Genomic DNA, 12966 nt, shown 5'->3' with positions numbered 1-12966 from the left:
CAAACATTTAAATAATGCGCCTTTATTAAATGAGCAAATAAATTGGAAATACTAAAAGTGGTATATTTTCTAGAAATTCTGAAAAAGTAACGAAATGTTCAGAACAAAAATAAGTAACAATGAGTGGTTATCCTTATTCCACTCCCAACGATACTTTAAGTATTAATATTATGTTACCAATTTTTAAGATTGGCATACAATCTAAAAATTCTATAACTGAAATGAAAAAACGGTTTGAATTTATTGAACAAACTTATTTACTTTCTGTTTTAAACTACTTGATCCAATATTCAAAAATATACATTTTAAATACGCTTATGCACTTTCAAAACATTTAAAATTTATATATTGTTCTATCTAGAGAACCTACATAATAATATATATTATTATATAGGCTCTCTAGTTCAGTCGATTGTATTAAACGTTCCAACAGTAGAATAATTGATTTTTTTTTAAATATCGATATTTTTCCAAAATTCCATATATATCGAGTTCTTCGCGCAATTTTTTGTTGAAATGTTCGATATTGCAGCGCCAATGTATCGATATTAAAAAAAATATAAATCGATGTTAACAAAACAATTGACATCCCTACGGTCGCTATTCTAAAAGGACGATGACCAAACTATAAGTATCAACAATATGTGAATAATAAATAAATTCAACATAACAATTAATAAGTTAAAACAGTTTCAATGTATTACATTTTTGACGAGTTGAATAGTAAGACGCAATACGCATCTGCCTATATAGGTTTCGAGTTTCGATATTTCGTATATTAAATAATTTTCACAAAATGGCGGACGGTCGTCCGATATTCTAACGCACACACACAAAAGATTACGGCTTTTGTGGAGTAGTCTGTTGGAAGTGTTGCCAACAGTCCGGTAACATATTCTCCGAGTTTGTAATCACTAATCATAGAAGAATATTGAAGTGTTTAGTGTATAATAAAATAGTATTAATGTATACAATTTTCTTTTTACTTTTTACTATGTCAGCTTTTAATTGCCATTTGGCACCAACAATAACAATCCACCCTAAGCCATAAAAAAATATATAATTGTTATACATTATTGTATAATATAGTCTTCGAGCTTTAACGTGTCAGCAGTGTTGTGGCGCTTGCCTCTCATTGCGACATTATCCGATTGTCTCATATCCAATGGCCCAATGCCCCGCTGAGCAGAACCAGAGGCCTAAAGAGGACAGCGACAAAATAATAAGTAACAATTACAATAATATGTGAATATTAAAAATATTCAACGAATCGAGTAGTCGTAGAACTACTAGAACTCGTAGAAGGCAATGCAAATTTGCACAGGTTACGACTTGCGAAGTAGAAATAAGCAATATGGTGCCCATACACTTCAGTGGTAGCCGATAGCGTTAGTCGGACGCTATTATACCGCCACCGCTGCAGTATGTGGGGACCTTTAAGCAAAATTTCGAATGTACAATACTAAAATGTTGTTTAATGAACAATTTGAACATAATGGCAGACGACTGCTCGACGTTCTACCTTAGGTTTTGTCAAATAGGACATCTGTTCAAGGAGTCTCGAGGTGTTGCCAACGTTCCGGTCGCATAATCTCTACATCTTAAATCACTATCATAGAACATATCAGTAAACGGCAAAATAAGTCCCAGTAAAGTTCGACTACGAGTTACAACAATAGTCAAAACTTATAATTTAGTTTGTCCTTCTGAGTATTGACTAATATTAGTAATAATTTATATTATTTATACATCTCATATTATGATAATAATATTTGAAAATTCTTAACAAATGATTTTAAAATAATTAATTCGAATGTTTATAATCCAAGACCATACGCTTAACCCTAACCACAAAATAGATTAAATTTAATCTATCAATACACCTTGGGCCCTGGCCCCAGCCTTACACTAAGTAGTAAGTTTAATAAGGTCATGTACTCATATGACTATGTCTAAGACCGTGTTATAATTCGAATGGTTTCGATTTCAACTGAATGATTTTAAAATGATAGAATTGAATCGATTTTTCAAATACCTAATTGATTCTATTATTCTCATCAGTCATCACTATTCACTAATTATAAGTCTTCTAAGTTCCAACGTGTCAGTACTTCTGAGAAGTTTATCAGTTGTGGTGATTGCCTCTCATGTCCAACGTCCGCTGTGCTTCTGCCCAAAGAGAACAGCGATGAAACAATAAGTAACATCTACAGACTACAATAATATTCAAGTTATTCAACGTAACAAATAATTCATTTTCGACGAATCGAGTAGTTGTAGAATGCAAGCGCATTTGCCCCAGAATCCAGATACCGAAGTAGAATATTGTATTTTAATAATTTGTACCTACAATATAGTGGTCGGTCACCTGAAGTCCTAATGTAAAGAGAATCTAAACACAGTACCTACTGAACCAAGACCTTTGTGAGCATTTACTAGTGATGTTTAATTATATTAAAGCGTAGAAGCAGCTTTTTAAGAACATTTTGGTACCAAGGTGAAATGTGTCAATTAAATATTAATCGATTGCTTCTAATAAACGATTTGTTTAATTAGTAGGTACTATGACAAAAAATATTAAAAATATATACAATGTATTATTAACTATGCATGTATCATTTTAAAATATATCTACCTACGATGTTTGTTTTTTTGTGTTGAGTAACACCATGACCATATTCTCATACGAGTAATGCTGCTCAAAGCTTTTTTTATCCACAGGGTGCTGGACTGCTTTCCTGAGGATACTATATAAGAGCTTCTACAATTTCTTTACTTGATGGGGTGCAATGATGGGCCATGGGTGCCTCGTTCTTTTCTCTTTCATCACCAGTATTAGCCTGTTCAATTTTTTTAAGATTTATATTACCACTTAACAAATCCCTTCTTCAATTTGAATCACAGATATATATACTAATATATATTATATATTATCTGTGATTTGAATCTCTACAACATAGGTGTGAGCTAAACATCAATTCTATTGCCATATACACTTCATCTGAGAGATCGATTGATTTTTCAGGCGAACTACGTTCGTGTTCGCATCATCTGCAATTTTGAATCCACCGTGACCGTAATAATTTCGAATTTTATCAAGAATCACTTTTTTTTCTGTAACCTAACTTAACATCATTAGGTTGCAAAAAACAAGATGCGTCCTATAGATCATTATCAATCACTGCGAGAACTTTTCCCCTTATTACTAATATGTAGTAAGATTTTAAAGGTGCGTATGATATCTTGATTGCATGCGGTTGAACGATCGAAGTAGTATAATTTTCCGGTAAGAAGATAGAAAATCTAACCTAACAAGTGTATATATGTCGACTGACCTTTTGCCTTATTGTTTCAAAAAACCGATGTGATGTTTCAATAATCCTATTTGTCTAATACACACCGTATATACTGGGACATTTTATTTCAATAACGCGGTTGTATTTGTGTTTCTATACTAATAAGCAACTTCTATTGTACACCCAATATTTTCTATAATATTATAATTTTATCATACTAAATAAGAAAAATATTAAAATTAGTTAGTAATTGTAAATACATTAGTCTAATAACACGAGAAAAAATAATTAGTTTTAATGGTGACGTATTGTTCCTTATAATATTGATGTTCCACATCCTTTTCTTGCAATACTTTGAACTTTTTTTTAAAAAAAAGAGTCCCGCAGATCATTACTTTCAACTTTAAAGTCCATATGGTTTACAATTTAAACTTTATCGCTAAAAAATAACCACGGAAATTATCTAAACTAATCCCTACCCCCCCCCCTATTTATACCACTCGGTAGGCATAAGTAGGCACTGCCACTGTATTAGGTATCTATGGCTCCATACAATTTGTTATAGATATGGCTAAAAAAGATCACGGAAAAAAGCAAAGGAAAAATAACTAAAAAAGAAAAACCATGAAAATAAAACCGAGTTTTATATATTACTTTAATTACAAATGTAGATCAATAATCCAACTAGGTGTCCTCGAATTTGTCTTCATTTGTAAAATTTGTCATGTTTTGTTGTTTACTATGATGTGTGTACTATGTGGTACTATAGTAAAAAAAATGAACTGTTAGCAGACATAGTACAAAATTTGCTCTACAAAATGTAAGAAAGTCCATAACGAAATATTCTACATCGAAAACCCCTCAAAAAATATTAAAAACTTCATATGAACGATTAAATATAAAAAAAAAAAAAAAAAAAAAAAAAAGTGGGCAAGTGAGTACCTCTCTGCTGTACATTAGGTGCCGTATGGATCATTATTATATATTATAGGAGTGTTAAATTTGAATCCAATGATAGTTATCATTGTATACGAAAAACGATTCTGAACGAAGATGATTTGTCAGCCTAGGATATAATTTCTAGTGGTTGGTGAAAAAGGTGGTTTAAAAAAACCAGCTTATATTAAAAAATATTTTGAAAATTAAATCACGTAAAGAAAACGCGAATCTTAATAACTGGTAAAATTTTCAAGTATCTACGACTTATACTTTTTGAATAATAACAAATATTTAAAATCGTTTGAGGATAAATCGTTATCGTTACGCTATTCGTTAAAATTAAAATTCAAACGCACTTAAAATTTTTCCTATAATGATGCTTCGAATTTTCTCTATAGATACTTGAAGGTAAACTAATGGAAAACTTAGTGTTGTATTTTTAATCCTTAGTTATAAACACAAAAAAATTTATGATTTTTCAACTTCAAATATTTCGCAAATATTCATAATTTTGACGAATTTTCGTCAAAATTTGAACTTCAAATGCTAATAAAAAAAAATTGTGCCTATGTATTCTTATAATTTTTTAATCACTATAAGAATAACATATGAGGAACTTTGTATCAAATTTTCAAGTATTTTGATAGGGCCAAAAAAATTTTATCGACACTTCAAAAATATTTTTTCAGAAAAATTGAAAATTTCAGTTGTCTATAAATAGCTCAAAAAAAGTCAAAATATTTTGAAATTTAAATCACGTAAAGAAAACGCGAATCTTAATAACTGGTAAAATTTTCAAGTATCTACGACTTATACTTTTTGAATAATAACAAATATCAAAAATCGTTTGAGGATAAACTGTTATTTAACGCGGTTTTTGTAAAAATTTAAATTTCAAACACTCATAAAAATTTTTTGTCTGAATCCGGTAGAGTTTTTTTTACAGATATTTGAAGAAAAATGTATGGAGAACCTTGTACCAAATTTTCAAAACTTAGTTATAAAAGAAAAAAATTTATGATTTTTCAACTTCAAAATTACTTGCAAATTTTCGCGTTTTCGACAGATTTCGTAAAAATTTGAACTAAAAACGCTTATAAAAAAAATTGTGACTAACGATTTTTAATTTTTTTTAGCTACATTAAAAACAACTCATAAGGAACCTTGTATTAAATTTTCAAAACTTTTTGGTCATCCAAACATTTTTTATCGACACTTTAAAAAAAATTTCTCAAAAAAATCGAAAATTTCAGTGGTCTATAAATAACTCAAAAAAAGTCAAAATTTTTTGAAAATTTAACTATATACGGATACCACTGACATTAACATTTGGTGAAAATTTCAAGTATTTTCAGTGATTAGTTTTTGAATTACAACCATAAAAAAAATCGATTTGGTCGAAAACTGGTTTTGCGTAAAAATTGCCGTTTTTCCGTCATTTTTTGTTTGTTTTTCTCGATTTTTTTGAAAACTGTTGGAAAATGTTAACTTTTTACCACCAAGGATATTCACTTTTACATCGGAAACCACCCCCATTGTTTGAAATTGGAGCATTATTTCGACTAGTTATGCTGTACACAGACACACAAAAAAAAAAAAAAAAAACACACACCATTGTAAAATCAATACATTCATCACTTCGTTCAGAATCTAAAATGAAATGGACGCATTTTTGAAAAAAATATCCTTCAATTAAGAAAACGATGTATAATGACATAAATGTTGCATCAATATAATTATTCAAAGTTATAGATTTTTTTTTTTATATTATTATTTACATTTTAATGAAAATATTCATTATTATATATGACTACAAAATTACTATACATTTTCTTGTTGATTCTTATTTATTATATAATAATATGTCGTTTTATTATTTTCATAATAAAATATTTTTATGAAATTGGTCACCAGTAATTTTTCCACCAAATTCATGGGACCGGGACGCATACGTCATACGAATCAACTTAAATAATGAAGAACGTACAAAATATTCAACCGAATGATAGAATTATAGTTTTAGTAAATTAGTAGGACAAACACTCAAGCACATCCAACGATTTGGACTATTATAGATAAAATAAGGTTAGAAGTGGCAACTGATAAAACAAAGCTAGGCCCAAGCCCAAATTCAACTAGAAGTACCACAACGATATCTTCTGCTAGTCTATAACTGGAAACCCTCCCAATCCCAAAAAGCTCGTGAATGGTGTAAAGAGTAATTATATCTTTTTATGTCAATGATCAAAACGTCCAAATCAAAATATATACCGTTTAATACACCTTTATTTTACAAGCCCTTTATAAAAAATATTTTTGGACAACTAAAGATCAAGAATAGTATTAAACAAAAATAATTAAAACATCTGTGCGAGGAATATTATGATGGCGTAGGGATATTTCAAATTGTTTAAATGCCATTTCGAATTGTATAAGTGTAATTTGTTTAATATTATTGTCTATAACCATGAGCTGAACTAAATAATAATTTACTGAAGGTTATTATAATACATAACTAAAATTTTATTACTGACATTTTAATTGAAATTCATTATTAATTATAATTAAAATTAGGTACTTAATATTTTGGTTTGGATGTATTGTTTTTGAACATTTTGACCTGGAATCGGTGTAAAGGCTTACCGAAAAATTAACAAATAATCAACGACATATTCTTAAGCCTTGGCCCTTGGAATATCATAAACAGATTACTCTTTAGACTAAAGACTTTCCATTCGCACTATCGCACTACAGCTAATGATATACCTAATATATAATAATAATAATATATTTACATAATATTTATGTTTATAGCGAAGCGTTAATGCCTAGTATATAAGTATGCACATTTTTTTCGATTCCCACACTTATGACTTATTGTAACTATTATTACACAATGTATTTTTCAAATAAAAGTTTATAAAAATATTAAAGTAAAAAAAATATGAAACCACAAAGTTCTTACTGTTTTGAGTTTTTAGAAGTTGGTACTAATTTTTTTTTATCACAATCCTTATCCCACTCCGGGAGAACGAGTCATAAACACGAAACTCGATTTAGATAGTAAATCGTGACACGAACTGAAATAAATATCTTGGTTCGTGGTAATTGTACGTATAACACTTAATTATATTATATAATAATATTTATAGTGAGTAGTAAACATACATAAATATTAAATATATTATGTATTTGGATGGTGGGAATCGTAGAGTACTCGAGTGTGTGTGGAAGTTACGAGGAATAAGGCAATGTTGTATTCGCTTTTGCTTTTTAGTTTTTATCAATTTACGTGTTCTTATCAACACGTAGTTAATGATTATTATTGTTATTGTTATAAGATAATATGCAATATAAATATATATATATTTATGAAAAATACCTGTATAAATATGTGAAAATTAGCACACATATACACGCCCGCACGTACATTTTAAACACACGCATAAATTATACCTGCATGTAATAAAATATAAAAACCATTTACCTATTTTTACTACAATTTCCATTGTTTGAACCATGTTCATGACTAATTAGTGATACCGTTGTTCCTATTTCCGTTTTATATTACGTTTAAGTGCACTCGAATACCCAATACGATGATCAAACAAAATTAGTAGACTCCTCGTTTCTTAGATATTATTCAATATTAATGTTTGAAGTTTGATATGTTAAGAGTTGACTTTTCGTCTAGTGTCACCAGTTGAAGTAAAAAACTGTTATTAATTAATTTTCTTATATTTCCTTGATTCTTTAGTATTCTGTGCAATGGAAGATTATAAATTCTTATTTAAAGTAGTACTAGTTGGTAATGCTGGTGTCGGAAAAACTTGCTTGGTCCGTCGATTTACTCAGGTATGTATGGCTCTGAATTTCTAACTAATAATCATTACATTTTGACAATAATATAATTAAAATCTTCTCATGTTTTCATTAAATTATTGGTATTATTTATTAATTTAAAATTAAGTTTGATGTAATTCTAAGTTGTTGCTTATCTATTATATGTTTTAACTATTTAAGCTCGATTGCTAATTAAGTTAAAATAAAAAATTTACAATTTTAACAAAAATGTTAAATACACATTATAATTTTAACAATGAATAATTTTTAACTTTGATTTCTAAAGACAGTCTTAAATTAAGTTATCATCTTAAATTATAATAGTTGAAATTGATTAAAACACTACAAATACAATTACCCTGTTAATTAAAATGTATGTAATTTCTTATTATTTCTTATTATCTTTATTTTATTGTCATAAATGTTTTGCTAAAACCAAACTAGATAAACTAAAATGTGTATTAATATCTATTTATGTTTAGGGAATGTTTCCTCCAGGTCAAGGTGCAACAATAGGAGTGGATTTTATGATAAAAACAATTGAAATAGACAATGAAAAAGTCAAAGTAATTTATTAATATCATACATAGTTATTTATTTGTATTGATTTAATATAATTATCACAACTATATTATAATGTATGTGCATGCCTGTTGGCTGTTATAAATATATGTTTATATTTTGTAGTAAGGGACTAAACTTAAAAGAAAAATTATATTTAAAAACATGGTGAGCTAAAAATAATGTTGTAATTAAATTTTGCGTGTGTCAATATATCTTATACAATTTAAAATTGATCGATTCACTAAATACAAGGATTGAAATAAAAACACCATGCTATCTAAAAAAAAAAATGAATGCTCGTGTTTTATGCTATCTAGAAATTTTAAAAGAATTGATGTCATCTTAATAGAATAGAATAATAGATAGTGGGTTTTATGATTTATTTAAGAACAGTTCTGACTTTTTAAGAGCCCCTTTTTATTTTATTGGATAGTTTAAATTGTTTTGTTAATTTTTGATGTTTAAAATATGCCCATGGTTAGTTTATATCTAGAAAATTCTGAAAATTGATGAGCTCATTGAATACTTGTAATTTATTTTCTCATTTACAATTGAGGCACACTAACAATTATTTCTTATCATTAGAAAATAATCTTTTCTTCATATTAATTACTATTATGAAGTGTTGTTGTTTTTATTTTATTAGCTCCAAATTTGGGATACAGCTGGACAAGAAAGATTCCGTTCTATTACACAAAGTTATTATCGATCTGCACATGCCTTAATATTAATTTACGATATAACATCCCAGCCAACATTTGATTGCCTTAATGATTGGCTTCGTGAAATTGATGAATATGCAAATAACAAAGTGTTAAGAGTTTTAGTTGGTAAGTATTAAATTGTATAAATCATTTATTGATTATATTTTAGGTTAAGTTTTATGCTTTGATTTAATAGGTAACAAAATAGACAAAGAAGACCGTGAAATTCCTTCTCATGTAGGTCAAGATTTTGCTCAAAGGCATGATATGCGCTATTTAGAAACATCAGCAAAACAAGCAGATAATGTAGAAAAATTATTTGTTCAAATTGCTTCAGAACTGATGGAGGTAAAAAATATATTATGTATATTTTTAAATGTCATTGTACAGATTGTTCTGTGTAGATTACCAAATTGTAATGTCTCCAGAAATAATGGAGATATCATAATTCTATTGTTTTTTGTATAACTCACGAGGACAAGGATTACAAGTATTTCATATTTTAGTTTAATTTTGGTGTTGACTTAATGTTTTAGTAAACAACTTAAAATGATAATTTCAAGAAAAATTGTGAATTATTTAATACAATATATCAAACATGTGGCCTACGGACTCGTGTGACTAGCGAGTGCTTTCAATGTACTAAAAAAAATATTAAAAATCATGATCTTAATGAAAATAAACTATAAAATTGTTATCTTCAATTTTTTTTTTAAATAATTAAATAAGAGATTATTTTTTTTTACCTTTTTACCAAACTATTAAATTAAAATATGAAATACTTGTAGCCCTCGTCTCTGCAAGTCTCATTAAAAAAAAAAAAAATTAAGACACCTACCTCATAATATCTATTATTTTAAGAGACATCGCAATCAGTAAATCTTCATGGGACACATTATTTATTTTTAAAATTTTAACCTAAAATAATAATGAATTGTCTATAGTAAGACATAAATAAGTATGATATAATTTATAAATACCTATCTAGTAAATTATGTCAATACTAATAATAATTGTATAAATAAAATGAAGAACTTCAGTAAGCTTCACTAAGTTTTTAAATTATTATAATAACTAATAAGTTTACATATATTATATTTAATAATTTAATAATATGATCTTAGAACTATTTCAGTTTATGTGAGAAGGATACTATATTATTAGTTATATATAAAGTAACTGTGGCATCAAACTAAAATTAAATTATGGAGAGAAAAGGGGTCAAAAATTATTTCTCGTTACCCACCACCTTTTTTTACTATACATAACTTATCAAAACAAATAGTACACTCCATATGGTATTTGTTGACTAGTTGTTTATCTCTATTTCTTAAAGCCTAGTAAACATGATTATACTTTTATAACTTACATAAATTGTTTTTTGGGTACACACACGAAAAAAAGGGAGATGGTTGCCCCTCTTGAGTTAGGTTAGGTTAGGTTCAGCGCCAATATGTATCAATATTAATGATATATTCTATTAATACTGCACTTATCCACCTAATCCAACTATAAGATATTTTCAATTATTAAAAAGCATTTTATTACTTTTTTATTAAAAAAGTTCATAAAATGTATCATTGTACAACCTGTATGTTTTGGAAATAACTCATAATTTAATGTAACTTTTAAAACCAAAGAATGTTATAAACAATTTTGGATTGTGCTACTTGATTTTGAATCAGTACCTGTAATTTTCAATCACTAGAATCGTTTTAATTTCCAAATTACAATTTGGTTGTAATCATAGACAAATATATGTCTATGGTTATAACACATTATCAATAGATTTGAAAATAGAATGTATAATGGAATAGAAGAAAAAAAAAGTCGAGTATAATAATAATTAATTTAATATGCTTAGAATTAATTTTAGATATGTATAAAATCAATCTTAATTTAAAATATTAGAAACAATATGATAGCTAAAAAAAAGCTTAAAATGTTTATATTTTGTTATTATGTCATACTATGAAATAATTTTCTTGTATATTCTTGGATAAAATAATGCCCTTTTTTAGTATTTTAATTTTTTATATGGATTAGGTTATAATGGAATTTTAGGGATAGTGAATATTATAAAAATTATAAATGATAACAAAAGAAACCATTTAATTATTAAAATTTAAATTGTAAAATAATATGATTTATTTTATTGTTTAATTCTTTTGAATATTTTTACTTTTTCTATAGCAAGCTAAATCCAAAGGAATATCTTCAGACAGTCCGCAGTCTTTACCATTCAACACTAGAACATCTAAATCCATTAATGATTACTGTTGTAATCGTTGAAACCTTAATTATCAGTATTTATTATTATTGTCATTGATATTTAACTTAGCTTATCACAGGGTAAATTATAATCAAACTAATATTTTACCTAAAATCAATCCAATAATAATATTTTAAACAATTAAAAGTTACCTAACCGTAACATGATGAGCAAAAGTAATTAGTATTATAGTTTTAATTTTAACTCTAACTCAGTTATTGTTTTCTTTATTAATATTTTTATGTTTCATGGTTGTATAAAGTGTTGGCATACAAATTAAATGTATTGTATGTGCACCCATAATAAATGTGCTCAAATATAATATGATCATCAAATTAATTTAATCTAACAACACTACTAATCAGTATTTTGATCAAATTGTTTTTTTTTTACAAATTAAATACTAAGATCAACATTTTTTCAAGTATTATAAAACTATAATTAATAATATTAATAAAAAATTCTTCTAGAAATTGGTTGTTTTTAATGTTTTGTGTAACTCATTGTTTATTTTATTTTTTAATATTTCATTTAAAATTTGTTTAAATAAAGTATTTAACCTATTAATTTAATATTATTGTTATTAAATAAAGAAATTACCCTATATAATCTATGATTAAAAGCAGAATTAATTTTTTTTTAACTAATTATTAAAAAATAAATATAAACTATAATTTTTAGTTTTGATATTTTGTATTTTAGCTATAAGGTAATAACTTAATTTATTATTACTATCAGGAACAAAAATGTTGTGTTTATTTTATACTTATTTATAAAATGTATATATTTATTTTTTTTTACAAAAATATTAGTGCAATACTTTTGAATATACTATTAAGAAATAAGAATTTTATGTAGAAAATATTAGGATTCGTAGCACAATAAATTTTGTTTATTATATTTTATAGTGTTAATTTGCTGTTTTTATTATTAAATGTTTCATATTAATAATAACTGTATTTAAAAATAATCTTGTTTTTTTTTCTTTTTATTTTGTATACTATTTAAAATGTTATATCATGTATTATAAATTATTTGTTGTATTATTAATTTTCTACATTTATTAATTATTCTTCTAAAATGAATTGTTAATACAATATTTACTTGAGATTAATATGTCAGCATATTCATTTCAAAATATATTTACAACTTATCATAATACATTAAATATTATTTTAGTATATACGTAAATTCATTAAACTGGCAGTCATTTATCCTATATCACTTCATATATATTTCTTAAAATCTTTGATTATAAGATTGTTTATTTTATATTTCTAGCCATGTTTTAAAATTTAAACACTAATTAAAAAGTATATATATAATCTATTATTTATAAAAAATAATA

At 26.3% G+C, this 12966-nt stretch overlaps 1 protein-coding gene across 2 annotated transcripts; it reads left to right on the top strand.

Moving 5' to 3' along the window:
• Positions 1 to 7338: 7338 nt before the first annotated feature.
• On the top strand, positions 7339 to 12734 carry LOC114125409 (ras-related protein Rab-30). Of its 2 annotated transcripts, XM_050200679.1 has the most exons (6): positions 7339 to 7386; positions 7993 to 8090; positions 8561 to 8644; positions 9289 to 9472; positions 9543 to 9694; positions 11540 to 12734. In XM_050200679.1, the coding sequence occupies exons 2-6, from the start codon at positions 8004 to 8006 to the stop codon at positions 11636 to 11638; spliced, it is 606 nt and encodes a 201-aa protein (XP_050056636.1). In that variant the 5' UTR covers positions 7339 to 7386; positions 7993 to 8003; the 3' UTR covers positions 11639 to 12734. The 2 variants fall into 2 exon arrangements, with proteins under 2 accessions (XP_050056636.1, XP_027844841.1); XM_027989040.2 differs by lacking the exon at positions 7339 to 7386 and having other exon boundaries at positions 7515 to 8090.
• The last annotated feature ends 232 nt before the right edge of the window (positions 12735 to 12966 follow it).

Source organism: Aphis gossypii, chromosome 2, assembly GCF_020184175.1.
Source record: "Aphis gossypii isolate Hap1 chromosome 2, ASM2018417v2, whole genome shotgun sequence".
NCBI lineage: Eukaryota > Metazoa > Arthropoda > Insecta > Hemiptera > Aphididae > Aphis > Aphis gossypii.
The sequence above is the reverse complement of the archived record's forward strand: the minus strand, read 5'-3'. Positions and strand labels throughout refer to the sequence as shown.